General features: G+C 51.0%; 1 protein-coding gene across 2 annotated transcripts; it reads left to right on the forward strand.

Moving 5' to 3' along the window:
• Window positions 1–5,321: 5,321 nt before the first annotated feature.
• On the forward strand, window positions 5,322–15,120 carry LOC100448759 (cytochrome c oxidase subunit 4 isoform 2, mitochondrial). 2 transcript variants are annotated; one of them, XM_002830183.4, is made up of 5 exons: window positions 5,322–5,530; window positions 6,593–6,674; window positions 7,498–7,662; window positions 11,175–11,306; window positions 14,809–15,117. In XM_002830183.4, the coding sequence occupies exons 2-5, from the start codon at window positions 6,593–6,595 to the stop codon at window positions 14,943–14,945; spliced, it is 516 nt and encodes a 171-aa protein (XP_002830229.1). In that variant the 5' UTR covers window positions 5,322–5,530; the 3' UTR covers window positions 14,946–15,117. The 2 variants fall into 2 exon arrangements, with proteins under 2 accessions (XP_002830229.1, XP_054397741.1); XM_054541766.2 differs by lacking the exon at window positions 5,322–5,530 and adding an exon at window positions 5,707–6,245 and having other exon boundaries at window positions 14,809–15,120.
• Window positions 15,121–24,816: the final 9,696 nt, after the last annotated feature.

Here is a 24,816-nt window from a genome sequence, read left to right on the forward strand (position 1 = left end):
ATCCTGCTAATTTTTTGATTTTTTTTTTTTATAGAGACAAGGTCTCACCATTTTGCCCAGGCTGGTCTTGAACCACTGATCTCAAGCAATCCTCCCACCTCAGCTTCCCAAAGTGCTGGGATTACAGGGGCGAGCCACCATGCCCAGCCCTCAGTGTCAGTTCTGGCCTGGTGTGTCTGTCCACAGTTTTAGAAGTGCTTGCTGGACGGGCCACCAGAGCTGCGGGTCTTCCCGCGACGTCCTCCGAGCCTGAGCTGCTGCCGAGACACCCTCAGTGTTCAGTGATTCCCACAGCTCCGCAGAGCCTCCTTTCCCACGGGTGAGCTGGGTGGGCCTTGCTCTCTGCTCCTGGCCAGGGTCGGCGGCTCACTGACCATGCCCATCGGCTCACTGGCCCTGCCCCCTCGGTGCCTGGTTTCCTTGCTGTCGCCTGGCCCCGCTCCTTGTGGTTAGCTCTGTCCACTCTCGCCTCTCCCCGCTCCTCCTGTACTAGACCTCCTCCCTGGGTTCAAGGGGCTCCCGGGCCTCCTGAAGGGCTGGGGGTCCGGGTCTGTGACGCTTTGTCCAGCACCTCTTCCTATTTTCACCTTAGGGTTCTGCGTGAGGCCTAGCTCTTCCACAGTATCCCCTCTGGGCTGGCAGGCCAGAGGTGGGTCCTGTGTGATACCTAGAGCCTGGGTGGGGGACTTGCTGGTGGGGGGATGCTGAGGCCATGGCTCAGGTCTTTGCATCTGGGCAGAATCTGGAGGCTCCCTGGAGCAGACCAAGTGAGCGTGAGCTGCCATCCCCCCTGCTGGCAGGTCTCAGCCTATCCCAGAGCTCTCGGCATGTTGGGCCTGTCGCGACGAGTGGCCTGAATGCCCTGTCCGGAGTCCCTTCCACCCTTGGACCCACCGTGGTTCCAGGAGAAGACCCTTATTCCTTGGCTCTGGGACTGTGAGTGGCCTGCCTTAAGGGACAGTCCGTCTCTTCCTAGGTTCAGGACCTCGAAAGGAGGCTCCGCAATTGTCCTGCAGGCTATATTCACCGTGAGCTACTCAGGGCCTGCCTCCACCCCATGGCCCTCAGCCCGGGGGTGGGCTTCCCCTACAGATGTTCCTTATCACAGCATCACTCAACTTCTGGAGCCTGATGTTCCCACAGAGGCGGGGGCGGAAGAGGGCAGGGAAGAACAGAGGGTCGCCTTTCCCAAATGCCTTCCCTTGGGAGACCCTGTGAAACTGAGGAGATGGGGGAAACTGAGGCCCAGAAATGGTGCCGCTTGGCCAGAGTGGCTGTAGTAGAGCCATGCATAGACACAGGCCACTCACTCCAGTGCAGCCATCACCCTCCCAGCCGCCCTGAAAAAGGTCTGGAAAGACTCATGACCTTCTGCCTGGTGCAGTGGCTCATGCCTATAATCCCAGCTCTTTGGGAGACCAAGGCAGGAGGATCCCTTGAGCTCAGGAGTTCAAGACTAGCGTGGGCAACATAACAAGACCCTGTCTCTACAAAGCTTTAAAAAAAAAAAAAAAAAAAAAAGACAAGGCATGCTCTCCTCCAGGTTCTTAAAGAAGGAGCGTCTTCCCCTGTCCTCTGTCCATAGGGCTACTCTGTAGAACATCCTGCTCAGCGACTGAGGTAAGGGGTGGTCCTTTTTTTTTTTTTTTTTGGAAAGGAAGTCTCACTCTGTGGCCCAGGCTGCAGTGCAGTGGTGCAACCTCGGCTCACTGCAACCTCTGCCTCACGGGTTCAAGCGATTCTCCTGCTTCAGCCTCCCAAGTAGCTGGGATTACAGGTGCCCCCCCCCACCACACCCAGCTAATTTTTGTCTTTTTACTAGAGACAGGGTTTCGCCATGTTGGCCAGGCTGGTCTCGAGCTCCTGACCTCAGATGATCCACCCGCCTTGGTCTCCCAAAGTTCTGGGAGTACAGGCGTGAACCACGGCGCCTGGCCAAGGTGATCCTTCTGGGGGTCTCTCACGTTTGGAATTACCTTGGTTGGGGAACAGGAGGAGCAGCTCCCAGAGTGACCAGCAGAGGGCGCTGGGCCCAACATGGTCAGTTCTGGGAGCTGGACTCTTGGAACTTGGGAAGACTCCCAATCTGCCCTCTCAAAGCTTTGTCTCTGGCAGCGTCTAGAATGGAGGTGATGTGCACTCTAGGGTCCCTCTAACACCTTCCCTTGAGCCCCTCGCCTTCTAGGCTCATCTGCCCCCAGGACTAAGCCCCCACCCTTTATTTATTTATTTATTTATTTATTGAGACAGAGTCTCGCTGTGTCGCCCAGGCTGGAGTGCAGTGGTGCGATCTCGGGTCACTGCAACCTCCGCCTCATCCTCCCTAGTAGCTGGTACTACAGGTATGTGCCCCGATGCTTGGCTGATTTCTGTATTTTTAGTAGAGACAGGTTTTCTTCATGTTGGCCAGGCTAGTCTCGAACTTCTGACCTCCAATGATCTGCCCGCTTTGGCCTCCCAAAGTGCTGAGATTACAGGTGTGAGCCACCGTGCCTGGCCAGCCTTTAGAAACTGTCTGGAGCAGGCCCCTATGGACTCACTAGGGTATAGGAACCCTGATGGAAGGCATGGGGGCTGGGCATACCTCATGGATCTAGAGCCGGGAGACCTGGAAAGCTCTGGTCTCCAGGCCACCGAGGGGACCCCCAGCCCTCGCCCATTCATCCACCATCCGTATACTAACAGTCCTGGGACACATTTACTGAACTTATGCTCTGCTTCATTTGAACACATCACTCCTCTTCTTAACTTTGGTTGCCTCCCATCTTCATTTTATTTTATTTATTTATTTATTTATTGAGACAGGGTCTCATTCTGTTGCCCAGGTTAGAGTGCAGTGGTGCAATCTCAGCTCACTGCAACCTCCACCTCCTGCCCCAGCCTCCTGAGCACCTGGGACTACATGGGTGTGCCACCATGCCAGCTTAATCACCTTCTTTAAATAAAATCCAAGCTCCTCACTACCACCTACAGGTCCTTCTCGGTGGTCCAGCCCACCTCTCCCTCCATCCAGCCTCCCCTTTAACCATGACACTCTGGCCAAGATGACCTCTCTTCTTTTGTTGTTGTTTTTGTTGTTGTTTTGAGATGGAGTTTCGCTCTTGTTGCCCAGGCTGGGGTGCAATGGTGGGATCTCGGCTCACTGCAACCTCCGCCTCCCGGGTTCAAGCGATTCTCCTGCCTCAGCCTCCCAAGTAGCTGGGATTACAGACGTGCACCACCATACCTGGCCAATTTTTTTATTTTTAGTAGAGACGGGGTTTCACCATGTTGGCCATGCTGGTCTCAAACTCCTGACCTCAGGTGATCCATTCGCCTCGGCCTCCCAAAGTGCTGGGATTATAGGCATGAGCCACCGCACCTGGCTGTCTCTTCTGTTCGGTTTTTTTTTTTTTTTTTTTTGAGACGGAGTCTCATTCTGTCACCCAGGCTGGAGTGCAGTGGTGCAATCTTGGCTCACTGCAACCTCCACCTCCCGGGTTCAAGCGATTCTCCTGCCTCAGCCTCCCAAGTAGCTGGGACTACAGGCGCATGCCACCACGCCTGGCTAATTTTTTGTATTTTTAGTAGAGATGGGGTTTCACCATGTTAGCCAGGCTGGTCTAGATCTCCTGATCTTGTGATCCACCTGCCTTGGCCTCCCAAAGTGCTGGGATTACAGGCATGAGCCACTGCACCTGGCCTGTCTCTTCTGTTTTTTGAACATGCCATGTTTTCCTGCCTCTGGGTCTTTGCACAGGCCTTTTCCTCTGCCTAGAACAGAATTGTAGGCCCTGTGGGGGCAGGAACTATGTCTGGTTTTGTTTGGCTCTATAGCCCCCAACATTTATCCTGGTAAACAAGCATGCAATAAATGCCAGCTGAAACAGGTCTTTATAAGTTTTTTTTTTTTTTTTTTTGAGGAGTCTCACTCTATCGCCCAGGCTGGAGTGCAGTGGCGCGATCTTGGCTCACTGCAACGTCTGCCTCCCAGGTTCAAGCGATTCTCCAGCCTCAGCCTCCCGAGTAGCTGGGATTATAGGTGTCCCCCACCACACTTGGCTAATTTTTGTATTTTTAGTAGAGACGGGATTTCACCACGTTGGCCAGGGTGGTCTCGAACTCTTGACCTTAGGTGATCTGCCCGCCTCCGCCTCCCAGAGTGCTGGGATTACAGGCATGAGCCACCGCACCCAGCTTTATAAGTAATTCTTGAATAAATGTGCCTGAGGCTTGTCTTTTTTTTTTTTTTTTTTTGAGATGGAGTCTCGCTCTGTCACTAGGCTCGAGTGCAGTGGTGCGATCTTGGCTCACTGCAACCTCTGCGTCGCGGGTTCAAGCCATTCTCCTGCCTCAGCCTCCTGAGTAGCTGGGACCACAGGTGCCTGCCACCATGCCTGGCTAATTTTTTTTGCATTTTTAGTAGAGACGGGGTTTCACCGTGTTAGCCAGGATGGTCTCAATCTCCTGACCTCATGATCTGCCTGCCTTGGCCTTCCAAAGTGCTGGGAATTTTCTTTTTCTTTTTCTTTTTTTCTGAGACAGAGTCTTGTTCTGTTGCCCAGGCTGGAGTGCAGTGGCCCGATCTCGGCTCACTGCAACAGCCACCTCCCAGGTTCAAGTGATTCTCCTGCCTCAGCCCCCTGTGAAGCTGGGACTATAGGTGCACGCCGCCACGCCCTGCTAACCTTTTTTTTTTTTTTTTTTTTTTTTTTTTGATATGGAGTCTCGCTCTGCTGCCCAGGCTGGAGTGCAGTAACCGGATCTCGGCTCACCGCAACCTCCGCCTCCCGGGTTCAAGTGATTCTCCTGCCTCAGCCTCCTGAGTAGCTGGGATTACAGGTGCGTGCCACCACGCCCAGCTAATTTTTGTATTCTTAGTAGAGACGGGGTTTCACCATGCTGGCCAGGCTGTCTCAAACTCCTGACCTCGTGATCTGCCTGCCTTGGCCCCCTAAAGCGCTGAGATTACAGGCATGAGCCACCGTGCCCGCCCAATTTTTCTATTTTTAATAGAGAAGGTGTTTCGCCATGCTGGGCAGGCTGGTCTCAAACTCCTGACCTCAGGTGATCCTCCCGCCTCGGCATCCCAAAGTGCTGGGATTACAGGCGTGAGCCACTGCTGGCCTAAAAGATGCTTCTGGAGTAGGAGGCATTGGGCCTGGCTGGAAGGTTTGCGTCTGCAAAGGCCTGAAGAGAACATCCCAGGTGGGAGAAACAGCAAGGAGGGGACGTGTGGAGGAGGCAGGGATAACCTGCTCTTGGGACTACTGTCTGCAGAGGGTCTACAGAGGCAGGACCCCGGTAAGGACACTGATGCAGGAGTCGCTCTGCAGTGCCTCCCCCCAAGCTGTGGGCCGGGGTGCCCCCAGGGACGCAGGCTGTGCGCTCCCACGCCCGGCCGAAGCAGGACGTTCCCACGCGGGGGCGGCCCCGAGAAAGGCTGTGGGACGGGCCGGGGGCGGGCGCCCGCGCTCAGGTCGCTCCGCAGCGGGTTCTCAGTTGCTCGCTGGGCAGACCCAGGTCGCGCTCCCGCTGCCGAGCCCGCGAGGTGAGTAAGTTAGGGGAGGAGCCCGCTACCCAAGCCCGCGCGGGTCAGGGGCGCGGCTCGGTCTCCTGCCTTCGCCGCTGGGTCACGCCCCGAGTGGTTCCTGTCTTAGAGGGTTGGGGGGCTTCTTGTAGGTTAGAGTTGAGGACTCCTGGGGAGTCCTCCGTCTGCATATGTGTGCCATCTCTTTCCCCAAATATAGATTACATCCTCCCTCTCTTGATATGTGGAGCTCTCCCACCCACTAATCATAATCACTGGCCGGAGCCCCTCTTTTCCAGAAGTGCGGGCCACCCCCTCCCACTTATCACCTGTAGTGTGCCCCCTCCCTCACTCTATTTGTTGGGTACCCCTCTCTCTCCCTAGATGTGGGACTCCCTTCTTTTCCCCAGATGTGTGTCTCCCTCCCTCTGACCCAGTTAAGTCCCCATCCTCTAAAGCCCCTCCCCACCCCCATGGATGCCAAACCCTGAGTCTTCCCTGGGGGTGGGGGACTGGGCTCAGCCAGACCGGCTAAGCCCAGTCCCCCACCTCCAACCAGATCCAGCAGAGCAGGCCTGTGTGCACGTAGGCAGCCAATTAGGGGGGAAGGGGTGGGGGCCAGACCGTCTGTCTGTTCTGCTGGTGCAGGAGCCTCTGGCCCCTGCAGGGAAGAGAGTCTCAAGACCTGCTCCCTCTCCACCTGGACCCCACCCAGCTTCCTCTGGGGAGCAAACAAGTGAGCCGGGTTCTCCAATCTGGCCAGACTGAGCTGGGGCTGGTCGGAACCCAAGCCCTCAGCCTCAAACTCTTCAGACCCTGGCCCAAAACTTAGGCCTCCTCCCACTTCTCAGATGGTGAATTGAGGTCCTAAGAAGGGGCTCCAAAGGTCTAGGACCTCCATTGGCCCCCTGCTGGGGATATCAGACAAAATTAGAAGGGTCAAGGGCATGAGGGTGACCTTGAAACCCTGGGACACCCCTACCACTACCATACCAGTGGAAAAGGGTTTCTCCATCTGGCCCTGAGGTTTGGGGGCAGAGGGTGATGTGGGGGCAGAACTCATCTATACCTTCATGCCCCCAGATGCTCCCCAGAGCTGCCTGGAGCTTGGTGCTGAGGAAAGGTGGACGTGGAAGACGAGGGATGCACAGCTCAGAAGGCACCAGTGAGACCTGGACTCCTTCCTCCCAGCCTAACTCCAGAGATAGGGGCAGGGGTCCCCACTGCAGGCTGCCCCCTTTGCCCTTCCATGACACCCTGGGCCTCTTCCTACCACACTTCCCATGTTCCCATGATCCCACTCCTTGGTCCAAGGCCAAGTTTCTCCAGGAAATGGAGTGCGTGGGGTGAGCAGACAGTGGCTATCTCCATTCCAAGCTTCCTTAGGAGCCAGACCCCAAGCCTCAGGCCCCTAGGCCTTTTGTTCTGAGGTGGAGGATGCTGACAGAACCTTGGACCCTGATTCCTCCTTTCCAGGCCCTAGTTTCAATGCTAGTAAGAAGAAAGAGACCTAAAGGAGAGACTTCAGCCAGATAGCAGAAGGGCCTTGCTGACCCATGGAGAATAACAAAGATAACATTTATTGAGCCCTTACTAGTACCCCAAGCTATTACAAATCTCCTTTTTTTTGAGACAGAGTATTGCTCTGTCGCCCAGGCTAGAGTGTTCAATGGCGCGACCTTGGCTCACTGCAACCTCCGCCTCCTGGGTTCAAACGATTCTCCTGACTCAGCCTCCCGAGTAGCTGGAATTATAGGTGCCCACCACTGCGCCCGGCTAATTTTTGTATTTTTAGTAGAGGCGAGGTTTCACCATCTTGGTCAGGCTGGTCTCGAACTCCTGACCTCGTGATCCACCCGCCTCAGCCTCCCAAAATGCTAGGATTACAGGCGTGAGCCACCAAGCCCGGCTGCCTTCTTTATTAATATAGTTAAAGATAGGGTGTCCCAGGGGCAGCCTGGACTCAGCTCCCTCCGTTGTGTCTGCAGCCCGTGGTGGGGGGAAGATGTCCCCCTACACCAACTGCTATGCCCAGCGTTACTACCCCATGCCAGAAGAGCCCTTCTGCACAGAACTCAACGCTGAGCAGCAGGCCCTGAAGGAGAAGGAGAAGGGAAGCTGGACCCAGCTGACCCACGCAGAAAAGGTGGCCTGTAAGTGTCAGGGTGGGGCTGGCTGGAGAGAGTGGGTTGGGGGCTGACTTTGGAAAGAAGGGCCTGTCAGGGATCAGAGGGCAGAGAGAGGCCCCCAAGACAGCCAGAAACCTCCAAACACCTGAGGGGTGAAGTTCATGCCTTTGTTCGTTTCTTTATTCACTCACCTATTTGTGCATAGCCTGATGCTAGGCAATGCTGGGGACATGAGGTGAATCACCTGGATAGTTCCTGCCCCCATGGTGCTCCCAGTCCCGTGGGGAAAACCAACACAGACTCCAATAATTGTAATACAGAATATGTGGCTAGGGTGAGGTGTGTTCAAGGATTATGAGATGAAATCATGGTGGACCTCCCAGAGGAGGGCACGTTCCAGCTGGCCTTTAAGGGTGAAGAGGAAGGCACTGCCAGGGAGTGGGAACTGCATGGGGAAGGATGTCAGAGCAGGAGACTGTGGAGGGCCCTGGAATTGAGTGATGTGGAGGAGATGGGACAGAGAGAGGCAGGTGAGGTGGTTGGGGAGGAGCCCTCTGACCCTGGGAGGCTGGAGGGATGTCTGTTCCCTTGTCATGTCCACCAGAGCATCCCTGAGCTGACCCTTTGATATTTGGAGCACCTTATTCTCATTCCATGAATGGGAACACTCAGCCTGACTTCCAAGATTTCAAGGGATTCCTAGTAGGGAAAGGTTCATGCTTCTCACATTCATTCATTCAGTCAACATCTTATTTAGCACCTACTACAATACCATGCACTGAGAATGCAGCTGTGAGCCAGCCAGGCTCCGTTCCTGCCTGTGAGCTTGCATTTCCAGCCCTCTCTCAGCACCTTTCCCCTTTCTCTCTCTCTCTCTCTCTCTCTCTCTCTCACACACACACACACACACACACACATATATATCTTGGTTTTCTCTTCATCCATTTCAGAAATTGACACTCTTGGGGGGAGGGGGGAGGGATAGCATTAGGAGATATACCTAATGCTAAATGACGAGTTAATGGGTGCAGCACACCAACATGGCACATGTATACATATGTAACAAACCTGCACGTTGTGCACATGTACCCTAAAACTTAAAGTATAATAATAATAAAATTTAAAAAAAAAGAGAAATTGACACTCTTTATCTGAGCGTGGTGGCACATACCTGTGGTCCCAGCTATTCGGGAGCCTGAGGCAGGAGGATCACTTGAGCCCAGGGGAGCTGAGGCTAGAGTGAGCTGTGACTGTGCTACTGTGTTGCACTCCAGCCTGGGTAACAAAGTCAGACCCTGTCTGAAAAAAAAAGAAAGAGAGAGAGAGAGAAAGAAATGATGGACATTCCCCAAGCAAGATGATAATGAGCACCATCCCTAATATATCCTGCACGCTTACATGTAGCAGGCACCGCTGTGGAGTTAGGTGCTCTCGTTAGCTCACATTTGAGAGACTGAGGCTCAGTGGCGTGCAGTCACTTGCAATGGTCGCACAGCTAGAGAGTGGTGGAGGCAAGATTTGAAACCACATAGACAGGCACCAGGGGTTTCACCCTTAGCTGCTACACCACATTAGCTACAGTGAAGGTTTAGTGGGATGCTTGGTGAGTTGCAGTGTAGCCTCACAGCTCAAACAACTTTTTTTTTTTCCTTTTTTTTTGAGACAGGGTCTCTGTCACCCAGGCTGGAGTGCAGTGGCCCCATCTCGGCTCACTGAAACCTCTGCCTCCTGGGCTCAAGCGATCCTCCCACTTTGGCTTCCTGAGTAGCTGGGACTACAGGCAGGCGCCACCACACCTGGCTATTTTTTTTGTATTTTTTTTTGTAGAGACAGGGTTTCACCATGTTGGCCAGACTGGTCTCGAACTCCTGATCTCATGATCCACCCACCTCAGCCTCCCAAAGTGCTGGGATTACAGGTGTGAGCTACCATGCCTGGCTATTTATTTATTTATTTATTTATATTTCTGTAGAGACAGAGCAGTCTCACTATGGTTGCTCAGGCTGGTCTTGAACTCCTGGGCTCAAGCAATTCTCCTGCCTCAGCCTCCCAAAGCACTGGGATTACAGGCATGAGCCATCATGCCAGGCCAAATGCCTTGAGTCTTGTCAGACCTCTTCCAGGGCAGGCAGGCGTGGCAGCACTGGAGTGCATGGCCTGTGTCTATGCATGGCTCTACTACAGCCACGCTGAGCGGCCTCCACTGGTTGATTTCATTGTCTCATCCTGAACTGCCCACCCAGGTATCTTCCCAAAACCTAAGACAGTTCCCTTTTCCCAAGGAATTCTGCTGCCAGCTTGGATTTTCCTTTAGATATTTATTTTCATATTTATTTAATGTACTGAGAAAGGATTACACACATAGGGTAATTTTTTATTTTTATTTTTTATTTATTTATTTATTTTTTTGAGACGGAGTCTAGCTCTGTTGCCCAGGCTGGAGTGCAGTGGCGCGATCTCAGCTCACTGCAAGCTCCGCCTCCCGGGTTCACGCCATTCTCCTGCCTCAGCCTCCTGAGTAGCTGGGACTACAGGCACCCGCCACCACGCCCGGCTAATTTACATAGGGTAATTTTTTTTTTTTTTTTTGAGACAGAGTCTCGCTCTGTCGCCTAGGCTGGAGTGCAGTGGCGTGATCTCAGCTCATTGCAACCTCCGCCTCCCGGGTTCACGCCATTCTCCTGTCTCAGCCTCCTGAGTAGCTGGGACTACAGGTACCCGCCACCATGCCTGGCTAATTTTTGTATTTTTAGTAGAGACGGGGTTTCACTGTGTTAGCCAGGATGGTCTCGATCTCCTGACCTCGTGATCTTCCTGCCTCGGCCTCCCAAAGTGCTGGGATTACAGGCGTAAGCCACTGCGCCCGGCCTTACCTGGCTAATTTTTAAGTTTTTTGTAGAGACAGGGTCTCGCTGTATTGCCTAGGACGGTCTCGAACTCTTGGACTCAAGCAATCCACCCGTCTTGGTCTCCCAAAATTCTGGGATTACAGGTGTGAGCCACCAAGCCTGGCCCCCTCCCTAATTCTGTTAGAATGAAATCCAAACTCTTCTCCATGGATTCTAACAAGGTCCTATGTGAACCAGCTCTGCCTCTCATTTGAGAGAGCCAGCCTCTCATTTGCTAAATTCTCTCTCTTTTGCTCATTTCACTCCAGCTAAGTGGTCCTCACTTCACACTTTCCCTACCCACTTCCTGCTTCAGGGTCTTTGCACTTCCTTCCAGTTTTCACCAACTTTCTCCCATTGATTTTTCAAGTCTCAGCTCCAATGTCACCTCCTCTGAGACACCTTCCCTGGCCAGCCAACTGTTTGCCTGAAGTATTTGCCATTGTCTCCCCCTCTAAACTCCATAAGGGCAGGGATTGTCATCTGGCTCATTCACTGCTGTCACCTGTTCCTGGCCATGCTGTGCATATAGTACATGCTCAGTAAGAATTTGCTGAATGAACAGCATCTGCTGCAAGGAGGGGGAAGCTGGGGATCACTTAGAGTGGACGCACCTGAGGCCCCTTCCCCACACCCAACTGCCTCCAGTGTACCGGCTCCAGTTCAATGAGACCTTTGCAGAGATGAACCGTCGCTCCAATGAGTGGAAGACAGTGATGGGTTGTGTCTTCTTCTTCATTGGATTTGCAGCTCTGGTGATTTGGTGGCAGCGGGTCTACGGTGAGTGGCAACACCTCATCTGGCTGCAGTCCTGGGCCATGCCCTTGTGGTCACGGCCACCAGACAGTTTCTTAAAGGAACTATGCTGGCACTCATCTGAAGAGTTGAAAATTTCTGAAGAGGTGTAGGGTGAAGGACAGAGCATGGCTGTCTAGGTTTGAATGTAGGAACTTTACCTCTCTAGGCCTCAGTTTCCTCATCTGTAAAATGGGAATAGGAATGTTCCATCTCAGGGTACTTAAGAGGATTTTAATGAGAGAGGGCTGTAGGCCAGTGTTTGACTCATAGTCATGAATGGTGTTGTAACTGATTGTTGTGTATGAACTGTGTGTTTTTCAGTGTATATATATACTGAACTTTTGCCTCCCCAGTTCAAATGATTCCCCTGCCTCAGCCTCCCGAGTAGCTGGGACTACAGGAGTGTGCCACCACACCCGGCTAAGTGTTGTATTTTTAGTAGAGACAGGGTTTTGCCATGTTGGCCAGGCTTGTCTCAAACTCCTGGCCTCAAGTGATCTGCCTGCTTTGAACTCCCAAAGTGCTAGGATTATAGGCATGAGCCACCATGCCTGGCCTATTTTTCAGTATATTGCTTCAGCTGCTGTAACAAAGAGTCCCCAACTTACAAGAGCTTAAATTAGATAACGGTTTATTCCTTTCTCACAACAAGGGCAGAGAAGCAATCCAGACAAATGTGGGGACTCCACAATGCAGGCTCCTTCTGTCTTGTTGCTCTGCATCCTTGACATGCAAGATGGCTGCTCCAGCTGCTGCCATCAAGCCTACATTTCAGCCAAGGAAAAAAGGGAAAGGGAGGATATGCTCCTCTTTGAGGCCTAGAAGTTGCTCAAACCACTTCTCCTCACATGCTATAGGCTGAGAAATGATCACGTGACCATCTGGCTACAAAGGAAGCTGGGAAATGTAGTCTTTAGCTGGGTAGTCACATGTACGGCTGAACTTTCATTACCTCTGAAGAGTGGTTCTCAAAGTGTTCTCTGTGTACCAATAGCACCACCTAGGAACTTGCTAGAAATGCACATTCTCAGCCCCACTGGTCAGACACTCTGGGGGTAGACCCCAACAATTTTTTTTTTTTTTTTGAGACGGAGTTTCGTTCTTTCGCCCAGGCAGAAGTGCACTGGCATGATCTCGGCTCACTGCAACCTCCGCCTTCTGGTTTCAAGCAATTCTCCTGCCTCAGCCTACCTGCCTCAGCCTAAGGAGTAGCTGGGATTACAGGCACCCGCCACCACGCCCAGCTAATTTTTATATTTTTAGTAGAGATGGGGTTTCACCATGTTGGCCAGGCTGGTCTCGAACTCCTGACCTTGTGATCTGCCTGCCTTGGCCTCCCAAAGTGCTGTGATTATAGGCATGAGCCACCATGCCCGGCCTGACCCCAACAATTATTAAATTAAATTTATTTATTTATTTATTTATTTGAGATGGAGTCTCGCTCTGTCACCCAGACTAGAATGCAGTGGCACGATCTCGGCTCACTGCAACCTCCATCTCCCGGGTTCAAGCAATTCTTCTGCCTTAGCCTCCCGAGCAGCTGGGACTACAGGTGCGTGCCACCACGCCCAGCTAATTTTTGTATTTTTAGTAGAGATGGGGTTTCACCATATTGGCCAGGCTGGTCTTGAACTCCTTACCTTGTGATCCACCCACCTCAGCCTCCCAAAGTGCTGGGATTACAGGCGTGAGCTACCATGCTGGTCCAACAATTTTTATTTTGACTGCCCATCCCTCTGGTAGACCAGTGGAAGGCTCAGTACCTCCCGTGCATCCTGGAAGGGCTAGTCTAGCCTAGTGCTTGCCACACAGTAGATGCTCATAAAGGTTGTTCCCTTCCTGCTCCGCTCCTGGGATAGAAAGTACCAGGGATGGAGGTCAAGCAGGCTGAGTCAGCCTCAGGGTCAGGTGGACCAGGAAGTAAGGTGTGGGCGGTGTTGGGAGCTCGGGCCTCCAGGCCTTTCCTGTCCCGATCCACATATCAAGGCACCTAAAATGCCTCCATGAGTGCTTTCAGCTTTTAGGTTAAGTATTGCCTCCCTCACCAGATTTTTTTCTTTTCTTTTTTATTTTTTATTTATTTATTTTTTTTGAGACAGAGTCTCACTCTGTCACCCAGGTTGGAGTGCAGTGGCGCCATCTCGGCTCACTGCAAGCTCCACCTCCCGGGTTCACGCCATTCTCCTGCCTCAGCCTCCAGAGTAACTGGGACTACAGGTGCCCGCCGCCACCTCACCCGGATAATGTTTTGTATTTTTAGTAGAGACGGGGTTTCACTATGTTAGCCAGGATGGTCTCGATCTCCTGACCTCATGATCCGCCCGCCTCGGCCTCTCAAAGTGCTGGGATTATAGGTGTGAGCTACCGTGCCCGGCCCCTTTTTTCTTTTTTTTTTTTAGAAAGAGACAGGGGTTTTTCTATGTTGCCCAGGCTGGACTCGAATTCCTCGGTTTAAGTAATCCTCCCACCTTGGCGTCCTGAGTAACTGAGACCGTAGGCACACACCACTGCACCCGGCTCTCCCCATTTTTTGTTTTTTTTTTTTAGAAAGAGTCTTGCTCTGTCACCCAGGCTGGAGTGTAGTGGCATGATCTTGGCTCAGTGCAACCTGTGCCTCCCAGACTAGACTGATTCTCCTGCTTCAGCCTCCTGAGCAGCTGGGATTACAGGGGTACACTACCACACCCAGCTAATTTTTTGTATTTTTAGTAGAGACAGGGTTTCACCATGCTGGCCAGGCTAGTCCCAAACTCCTGACCTCAAGTGATCCACCTGCCTCGTCCTCCCAAAGTGCTGGGATTACAGGCATGAGCCACCGCGCCCAGTGGCCTGTCCCCATATTTTTAAAGTGAACACTCTTACCTACTTCCTACTCTCAACCCTCTTAGAAAGTAACAGGAATTATTTCATCCTGGACCCTGCCCAGCAAGTGGGAACAAACTCAGTAATTATATAATTATAGTAGGTAACATGTATCAGGTGCTTAATATTTGTCTAACATTGTGCCAACAGCTTTGGAAATACTCAGTCCCCACAATCCTAGTGGATAGGACCTCTTTTGACAGGTAAGGAAACTGAGGCTCAGAGAGGTGAAGTGACTTGTTGAAGGTCACAGGGCAAGGGAGTGGTGGAGCTGGGATTTGGATTCAGGCAGTCTTCAAATCAGTGCTCTTATTACCACAGACCACAGAGGTAGGTGAGGCGACTGAGTTGTGAAGGACCTTGGCCCAGCTCCCACAGTCCTTGGAGTCTAAGGCAAAGCTGGGATCAGAACCCAGAGGTGCCTGGGGCGATGCTTTAGGAGAAAGTCTGGGGTGTGGGGCTAGACAGGGTGGAGGGAGCTCCTCAGTGCAAGATACTTCAACCCTGGAGTATCTTGTACCGTCAGCCTTGCAAGTAGCTGGGAGGCTACAGGGTGGCTGGAGACCCTGGCTGGTGGAGGAAGACTGGCAGGATCCTGATCCACCCCATGCACTCCCTGCAGTATTTCCTCCAAAGCCGATCACCTTGACGGACGAGTGGAAAGCCCAGCAGCTGCAGCGCATGCTGGACATGAAGGTCAATCCTGTGCAGGGCCTGGCCTCCCGCTGGGACTATGAGAAGAAGCAGTGGAAGAAGTGACTTGCATGCCCAGCTGTCTCCCTGCAGCTCCGCCCTGGCTGGGAGCCTCTGGCGGCCCCTCCCCTCCCCTGCCCTTAACCCCAATAAAGCTCCAAAAAAAATTTATTCTCTTCTGCCTCTCACCTCCACTTCAGACTTTACTTGGCACCTAAAATTAGGCATTTTAACAGGTGAGGGGCAAGAAGGGCTCAGAACTCATCTAGTCAGTGAGGGCTTCCTGGAGGAGTGGGGGCTAGAGCCAAGGCTTAGGTGGGATTTGGAAAGGCAAGAAGAAGGGAAGGCATTCCGGGTGGAGCAAGTGGTTTAATCAAAGGTGAGGACACTCTTTTATTCAGCTAATTAACAAATACTTGGCCGGGTGCGGTGGCTCACTCCTATAATCCCAGCACTTTGGGAGGCCAAGGAGGGCGGATCACTTGAGGTCAGGAGTTCAAGACCAGCCTGGCCAACATGGTGAAAGCCCCATCTCTACTAAAAATACAAAAAATTAGCCAGGCGTGGTGGTGAGCACCTGTAGTCCCAGCTACTCAGGAGGCTGAGGCAGGAGAATGGCGTGATCCCGGGAGGCGGAGCTTGCAGTGAGCTGAGATCGTGCCACTGCACTCCAGCCTGGGCGACAGAGCGAGACTCCGTCTCGAAAAAAAAAAACAATACAAAAATTAGCTGGGTGTAGTGGTGCATGCCTGTAGCCCCAGCTGCTCAGGAGCCTGAAGCAGGAGAATCGCTTGAACTCAGGAGGCAGAGGTTGCAGTGAGCCGAGATCATACCATTGCACTGCAGCCTGGGTGACAGAGCGAGATTCCATCTCCAAAAAAAAAAAACTTATTGAGCACCTACTGTGTGCCAGGTTCTAATCCAGGTCCTGGGCCCTGCGGATGCAGCAGTGAACAAACAGGCAAAGACCTTGGCCTCATGGAGGAGACATTCCTCTATGCGGGGAGATAGAAAAATGAATAAATAAGTGCAATAACTTGTAGGTTACATGGTAATAAGTGCCAAAAAGAAACAAAACAAAGCAGCATGAGGGGACAAGATAAAGGGGATTGGGGGGTGGTAGATAAAGGCCTCTAGGAAGAGGTAGTATTTCATTTCTTTTTTTTCGGTAGGGTCTCACTCTGTCACCCGGGCTGGAGTGCAATGGCATGATCATGGCTCACTGCATCCTCGAATTCTCAAGCTCAAGTGATCCTCCCACCTCAACCTCCCAAGTAGTGGTACAGGTATGCACCACCATGCCCAGCTATTTTTTTTTCTTTTTTGAGATGGAGTTTCACTCTTGTTGCCCAGGCTGGAGTGCAATCTCGGCTCACCACAACCTCCGCCTCCCGGGTTCAACTGATTCTCCTGCCTGCCTCAGCCTCTCGAGTAGCTGGGATTACAAGCATGCGCCACCATGCCCAGCTAATTTTGTATTTTTAGTAGAGATGGGGTTTCTCCATGTTGGTCAGGCTGGTCTCGAACTCCCGACCTCAGGTGATCCACCTCCCTCAGCCTCCCAAAGTGCTGGGATTACAGGTGCCCGCCACCACGCCCAGCCTAATTTTTTTTTTTTTTTTTTTTTTTTTGAGATGGAGTCTCGCTCTGTCGCCCAGGTTGGAGTGCAGTGGTGCGATCTCGGCTCACTGCAAGCTCTGCCTCCCGGGTTCACACCATTCTCCTGCCTCAGCCTCCCAAGTAGCTGGGACTACAGGTGCCTGCCACCATGCCCGGCTAATTTTTTGTATTTTTAGTAGAGATGGGGTTTCACCATGTTAGCCAGGATGGTCTCGACCTCCTGACCTCGTGATCCACGCGCCTCGGCCTCCCAAAGTGCTGGGATTACAGGCATGAGCCACCACGCCCAGCCTTTTTTATTGGTAGAGACAGGGCTCCACTATGTTGCCCAGGCTGGTCTGGAACTCCTGGCCTCAAGTGATCCTCCTGCCTCAGCCTCTCAAAGCGCTGGGGGATTTTATTCTAAGTGTGATGGGAAGCTGTGACCATTTGGGTTCTTTGAGAAGCAAATGCCAAGAAGGAATTAACCATGTGAAGAGATTTATTGGGGGTGATGCCTGTGAGAGATAAAGGAGAGAGGAAGCAGGAGTAGGTTGGGAGAACTTCAGACTGCGGTGCAGATCTGACACCTGTGGAAGAAAAGAAGGGAAGAAAGAATTACATAGGAACAGCCTCAGACTTCAGGGCCTCTGGATCATTCTGAGTCCCATCAGGAGACAGAAACCACAAAGCAATTTAAACGGGTTGTTTAATATAAAAAAATTATTAATCTTACACAGGAAAGTAACCATAAAGATGCGAAGGCCAGGTGTGGTGGCTCATGCCTGTAATCCTAGCACTTTGGGAGGCTGAGGTGGGCAGATCACCTGAGATCAGGAGTTGAAGACCAGCCTGGCCAACATGGAAACCCTGTCTCTACTAAAAATACAAAAATTAGCCGGGCATAGTGGCACACATCTGTAATCCCAGCTACTCAGGAGGCTGAGGCAGGAGAATTGCTTGAACCTGGGGAACGGAGGCTGCAATAAGCCAAGATTGCGCCACTGCACTCTAGCTTGAGCAACAGAGCAAGACCTTGTCTCAAAAATAAATAAATAAATAGGCAAAGGCCGAGCACAGCGGCTCACGCCTGTAATCCCAGCACTTTGGGAGGCCGCAGCGGGTGGATTACCTAAGTTGCGAGTTTGAGACCAGCCAGACCAATGTGGAGAGACCCTGTCTTTACTAAAAATACAAAATTAGCCAGGCGTGGTGGCACATGCCTTTAATCCAGCTACTCGGAAGGCTGAGGCAGAAGAATCGCTTGAACCCAGGAGGTGAAGGTTGCAGTGAGCCAAGATCATGACATTGCACTCCAGTCTGGGCAACAAGAGGGAAACTCTGTCTCAAAAAAAAAAAAAAAAAGCAAAGAAACCTTTAGAAGGTACCCAAGGAGAGTCCCCAAAGAAAGATAAACTTGATAAACTTGGAAGGGGGTGCCCTCCCCAAGTGAGGCTCAGACCTCACTGGAGAAGGTGTGGTTGGTGGCAGCCCACTGGATGGTGAGAAGTTGGGTGGCTTGCCTACGGCCAAAGCTGGTCCATAGTCCCCCGGGTAAGCAGGAATAACCCTCAGAGGGCTAAGGGAGCTGAGACTGGTGGGCAGGTGGAATTGGGGCACATTTGCAGATGTGAGGCCTAAAGCTTGAGGCATCTGCATCAGGAGGATTGCTGGAAGATGGTCCCCAGGCCTGAAGGCTGCAATGTTGCTATAGGCTATGCACACTGGGCTCATGGCTGGGGCAGATCACCACTAAATGTCCTCACACACACTGCTAAGCAACCAAAAAAAAGGAACAAGAACAGCGCATGCACACACACACACACACACACACACACACCTCCTCTCCTCCTGAAAGTCTCTTCTAGCACTGACTACTTGGAAAGCTCAGCATCTCACTGTAAAGGAGTTCAGTTCATCTCCAATGTGCAGAGCAGAGTGAATTTGGAGCTGAGCGGTAATACATTGATAACTGGCCGAGCGTCTTTCAGAAAGTCTTGGCTAGGCCAGTGGGAAGTCCCAGAGCAAGTAATGCCCACTAGAGGAGTCCTGTATTGGGCAAAATTAATGCATCCCTAGTGTATTAGTCAGGGTTCTCTAGAGGGATAGGACTAACAGGATAGATGTATATATGAAAGGGAGTTCATTAAGGAGAATTTATTCACACGATCACAACGGGAAGTCCCACAATAGGCCTCTGCAAGCTGAGGAGAAGCCAGTCTGAGTCCCAAAACCTCAAAAGTAGGGAGGACAATAGTGCAGCCTTTAGTCTGGCTGAAGGCCTGAGAGCCCCTGGCAAATCACTGGTGTAAGTCTAAGAGTCCAAAAGCTGAAGAACAAACTTGGAGTCTGATGTTCAAGGGCAGGAAGCACGCAGCATGGGAGAAAGATGAGGCCAGAAGACTCACCCAGTCTAGTATTTCCATGTTTTTGTTATTTATTTATTTATTTATTTATTTGAGTCAGAGTCTCTCTCTGTCTCCCAGGCTGGAGTGCAGTGGTGTGATCTCAGCTCCCTGCAACCTCTGCCTCCTAGGTTCAAGGAATTCTCCTGTCTCAGCCTTCTGAGTAGCTAGGATTACAGGCATGGGCCACCAGCCTGGCTAAGTTTTGTATTTTCAGTAGAGACGGGGTTTCACCATGTTGGCCAGGCTGGTCTTGAACTCCTGACCTCAGGTGATCCGCCCACGTTGGCCTCCTAAAGTGCTGGGATTACAAGCATGAGCCACCACACTCGGCCCCTCTGTCTACTTTTAACCTAGCTCTGTTGGCAGCTGATTAGATGGTACCTACCCAGATTGAGGGTGAGTCTGCCTCTCCCAGTCCACTGACTCAAACATTAATCTCCTTTGGCAACACCCTCGAAGACACATCCAGGAACAATACTTTGCATCCTTTAATCCAATCAAGTTGACACTCTTTTTTTTTTTTTTTTTTTTTGAGACGGAATCTTGCTCTGTCACTCAGGCTGGAATGCAATGGCGCGATCTCGGCTCACTGCAACCTCCGCCTCCTGGGTTCACGCCATTCTCCTGCCTCAGCCTCCCGAGTAGCTGGGATTACAGGCGCCCACCACTAAGCCTGGCTAATTTTTTGTATTTTTAGTAGAGACGGGGTTTCACTGTGTTAGTCAGGATGGTCTCGATCTCCTGACCTCGTGATCCTCCCACCTTGGCCTCCCAAAGTGCTGGGACTACAGGTGTGAGCCACCGTGCCCAGCTGACACTCAATGTTAACCATCACACCTAGTAACTCCATTGTGCTCAGTCCCTGGTTGGGAGTGGCCCAGAAAGATCATGGCCTCAGCATGAACACTACAGCAGGTCTGAAAGTGTGGCAGCTGGAGGTGGTCACACAACTACCCTCTTCATAGCAGGTTCTCTTGAAGAGTCTGAGTAGCACATCTCCATAGATGCCCTAGGTCCCAAGGGAAGAATTTAGCAAAGCAGTTGCGACAACAGTCATTCAACCAACAAATATTTATTGTGCATTTTAACTTAATCAGCTCTTTTATTTATTTATTTATTTATTTATGAGACAGAGTTTCTCTCTTGTCGCCCAGGCTGGAGTGCAGTGGTGCGATCTCGGCTCACTGCAAGCTCCGCCTCCCGGGTTCAAGCAGTTCTTCTGCCTCAGCCTCCCGAGTAGCTGGGATTACAGGTGCTCACCACCACACCTGGCTAATTTTTTGTATATTTAGTAGAGATGGGGTTTCACTATGTTGGCCAGGCTGGTCTTGAACTCCTGACCTCATGATCCACCCGCCTCGGCCTCCCAAAATGCTGGGATTACAGGTGTGAGCCACTGCGTCTGGCTTAATCACCTCTTTTAAAAGCTCTTATCTCCAAATGCAGTCCCATTCTGAGGTGCTGGGGGTTAGAACATCCACATATGAATTTGGGGGAGACACAATTGAGACCATAATAGTTGGGCTCAGGGCTGGGCACGGTGGCTCACGGCTGTAATCCCAGGATTTGGGAGGCTGAGCAGGGCAGATCACTTGAAGCCAGGAGTTTGAGACCAGCCCAGCCAACATGGAGAAACCCCATCTCTACTAAAAATACAAAAACTAGCTGGATGTGTTGGCGCACGCTTGTAATCCCAGCTACTTGGGAGGCTGAGACACAAGAATCGATTGAACCCAGAGGTGGATGTTGCAGTAAACCAAGATTGTGCCACTCTACTCCAGCCTGGGCAACAGAGTGAGACTCTGTTTCAGGAAAAAAAAAAGTTAGACTGAAGTTTATTCTGTTTGTCTCTTTGTTCTGGGACCAGTGGACATCTAGGCCATGTTCTTCTCATGGCAGAAGTCTGAGACTTTGGCAGGGCAGAGGAATGGGTGGGGACACTCTTAAAGTCCAGGCCCAAAACAAGCACACACAAAACTGCACCACATTCCACTGGCCAAGGTGTTCCAATTATGATTGCTGCATTACAAACCAACCTGAGACTGAGTGGCATAAAACAATTATTTTACTATGTTCAGAGATTCTGTGGGTCAGGGATTCGGGCCGGGTATGGTGGAAACCACTTGCCTCTGCTCTAGAACATCTGGGGCCTCAGCTGGAAACACTCAAGGGCTGTGGCCAGGATTGGCTGGAGGTGTCTTCACTCACATATGTAGTACTTGATGCTGGGACCACAGCTGGACCTGAGATCAACTGGAACACCACTTTGTGGCTTCCCTCCACGGTCAATCTGTGTGGACTAGTTTGGTCTCCCTTAAAACATGGTAGCTGGAGGTCGGGCGAGGTGGCTTATGCCTATAATCTCAGCACTTTGGGAGACTGAGGTAGGCAGATCATGAGGTCAATAGATCGAGACCATCCTGGCCAACACAGTGAAATCCTGTCTCTAATAAAATACAAAAATTAGCTGGGCGTGGTGGCACGCGCCTGTAGTCCCAGCTACTCGGGAGACTGAGGCAGGAGAATCGCTTGAACCCGAGAGGCAGAGGTTGCAGTGAGCCGAGATTGCACCACTGCACACCAGCCTGGAGACAGAGCGAGACTCAGTCTCAAAAACAAAAACAGTGGCTGGGTCCCAAGAGAGCGAAGGGGAAGTGCCTTGTCTTTCTTTTTTTTTTTTTTTTGAGACAGAGTCTTGCTCTGTCACCCAGGCTGGAGTGCAATGGTGCCATCTCGGCTCACTGCAATCTCTGCCTCCTGGGTTCAAGCGATTCTGGTGCCTCAGCCACCCAAGTAGCTGGGATTAGAGGCGTGCACCACCACGCCCGGCTTTTTTGTGTGGAGTTTTAGTAGAGATGGGGTTTCACCATGTTAGCCAGGCTGGTCTCGAACTCCTGACCTCAGGTGATCCGCCCGCCTTGGCCTCCCAAAGTGCTGGGATTACAGGTGTGAGCCACCGTGCCTGGCCTGCATGGTCTTTTTATGATTCAGCTTCAGAAGACAAAAAGCATCACTTCTGCTGGAGCCCAATGGTCAAGGCACTACCAAAGGTACACCCAGGTTCAAGAGGAAGAGGACATGGAGTCCACCACTCAGTAGGAGGACATCAAGATCCCATTGTAAAATGTAGCTTGCATGTGAGAAGGGAAATTTTTTTTTTTTTTTTTTTAATTTTATTTTAAGTTCCAGGATACATGTGCAAAATGTGCAGGTTTCTTACATAGGTAAACATGTGCCACGGTGGTTTGTTGTACCTATGAACTCATCACCTAGGTATTAAGCCCCGCATGCATTAGCTATTTGTCCTGATGCTCTCCCTCCCCTCGCCCCCACAGGCCCCGGTGTGTGTTGTTCCCCTCCCTGTGTCCATGTGTTTTCATTGTTCAGCTCCCACTTATGAGTAAGAACATGCGATGTTTGGTTTTCTGTTCCTGTGTTAGTTTGTTGAGGGTGATGGCTTCCAGCTTCATCCATGTCCCTGCAAAGGACATGATCTCATTCCTCTCTTTTTGAGACCAAGCCTCGCTCTGTCACCCAGGCTGGAGTGCAGTGGAACATTCATAGCTCACTGCAGACTCGAACACCTGGGCTCAAGCAATCCTCCTGCCTCAGCCTCCCAAAGTGCTGGGATTACAGGCATGAGCCCTGCACCTGGCCAAGAGGGGAAATTTTTGAGATCATTTTTCGAAAATACAGTCTACCACCCAAGGTCAAGCCCAATGTTGATGGACAGAAAAATATCCTACAGCCAGGGTGTGCATGGAGGCAAGAGGAGAGAAGGCAGAATTGTAAGCAGATAATAAAATATTCTACAGATGTGGAGAAATGAACAACACAAAATGAAGTTGAAGGCTGGGTGTGGTGGCTCACACCTGTAGTCCCGACACTTTTGGAGGTTGAGGCAGGACTGCTTGAGGCCAGGATTTTGAGATTAGCCTGGGCAACATAATGAGACCTATTTCATTACGGGTTTTTTTTTTTTTTTTTTTTTTTTTTTGAGACAGAGTCTTGCTCTGTCGCCCAGGCTGAAGTGCAGTGGCACGATCTCGGCTCACTGACGCTTCTGCCTCCTGGACTGAAGCGATTCTCCTGCCTCAGCCTCCTGAGTAGCTGGGATTACAGGTGCGTGCCACCATGCCCGGCTAATTTTTGTATTTTTAGTAGAGACAGGGTTTCACCATGTTGGCCAGGATAGTCTCCATCTCTTGACCTCAAGATCCGCCCTCTTGGCCTCCCAAAGTGCTGGGATTACAGGCATGAGCCACCACGCCTGGCTGTGTCTCAGGTCTTAAGGTCCCTAGCTGGTCAGCCTTCTTTCCACTTTTCAGAGTTTCCTTTTCTTTTTATTTTTCTTCTTTTTTTTTTTTTTTTTGAGGTGGAGTCTCACTCTGTCGCCCAGGCTGGAGTGCAATGGCATGATCTCGGCTCACTGCAACCTCTACCTCCTGGATTCAAGCAATTCTCATGCCTCAGCCTCCTGAGCAGCTGGGATCACAGGCATGAGCCACCATGCCTGGCTAATTTTTGTATTTTTGGTAGATACAGGGTTTTGTCATGTTGGGCAGAATGGTCTCAAACTCCTGGCCTCAAGTGATCCATCTGCCTCAGCCTCCCAAAGTGCTGGGATGACAGGCATAAGCCACTGAGCCCAGCCTGAGTTTTCTTATTCTTATTTTATATACAGTGTCAAAGGTTCTTAGTTTTACTTAGCAGGAGAAATAGGGAAAAGCACATCTGCTCCATCTTCCTGGATGTGGAAGTCCAGTGGTTCATCCTAATATATATTAAAGTACCTTTTAATATATAGTCTCTCTTTCTCTCCCTACCCCTCCTTCCCCTTCCATTTCATTTGTTGAAAAAAAATGGAGTCATTTGTCCTGAGGATTTCCCCCAGTCTGTATTTTGGTAATTGCAATCCCATGTGTCGCGTATTATGCCCCTCTGTCCCTTGTGTTTTCTATAAATGGTGATTACATTTAGAAGCTTAGACTCACGCTTGATTTTTTTGGCAAGAATATTTTATGGGTGTGCTGTGTTCTCTTGGCAGGCAGCACATGACGCCTGGTTGTCTTTGTGTACCATTAGCAGCTTTCATTGGTCATTGTGTAGATTCATTAACTTATTAGGAGTACAGATGGCTTTCAAATACATGAAAAGATGCCAACCTCAATTAGATTTTTTAAAATGAAATTTTAAAGTATGAGTACTATTTTTTCATCTACCAGATTGACAAGGATCAGAGTGTTAACATGAATGTTGGCAAGAGTGTAGAAGACAGGCGATTTCATAGGCTGCCTGATTTGACTGTATCCATCAAAATGACAAATGTATACACCCTTTGGCCCAGCAATTCTACTTTTAGGAATGTACCCTGTGGATACATGTGCACATATGCAAAATGATGGATTGCAGTATTGTTTAGATTAGCAGAAGTTAAAGCCTGGGCAACATAGTGAGACCTTGTCTCTAGTACAAATAAAAAAATATTAGCCGGGCATGGTGGTGCATGCCTGTGGTCCCAGCTACTTGGGAGGCTGAGTTGGGAGGATCCTCGAATTTGTGAGGTCAAGGCTGCAGTAAGTCGTGATCACGCCACTGCGCTCCAGCCTGGGCAATAGAACAAACCCTGTCTCCAAAAACAAAAACAGTAACAACAAAAGTTGAGAACTATCAAATTGTTCCACCTGGAGTGCTACAAAGTTATCACAACTTGTGACAGACCCTGTGGGCAATGTGCCTGCAGGATGCTCTCCGAAGCTTTGGTGGACAGTTCTCATTAAAGGGAACAGCCACCTGTGTGTTTTTGACCAAGCATAGAGCAGGCAAGAAATGCGAAATGTCAAGGAGAAAGTCTTGAAGCAGCCCTCCTCAGCCAATGAGGGATGAGTTGGTGGATAAACACTTTGGTGTTCTTTTCCCTCAGTGATAGA

This window comes from Pongo abelii, chromosome 21 (genome assembly GCF_028885655.2).
Source record: "Pongo abelii isolate AG06213 chromosome 21, NHGRI_mPonAbe1-v2.0_pri, whole genome shotgun sequence".
Classification (NCBI taxonomy): Eukaryota; Metazoa; Chordata; class Mammalia; order Primates; family Hominidae; genus Pongo; species Pongo abelii.

Excerpts from the sequence above, each read along its gene's own strand:
- LOC100448759 (XM_002830183.4), top strand. The coding sequence starts at position 6,593 with ATGCTCCCCAGAGCTGCCTGGAGCTTGGTGCTGAGGAAAGGTGGACGT. Across the intron at positions 7,663-11,174 it reads CCACGCAGAAAAGGTGGCCT|TGTACCGGCTCCAGTTCAAT; the intron begins GTAAGTGTCAGG and ends AACTGCCTCCAG. Across the intron at positions 11,307-14,808 it reads TTGGTGGCAGCGGGTCTACG|TATTTCCTCCAAAGCCGATC; the intron begins GTGAGTGGCAAC and ends CACTCCCTGCAG.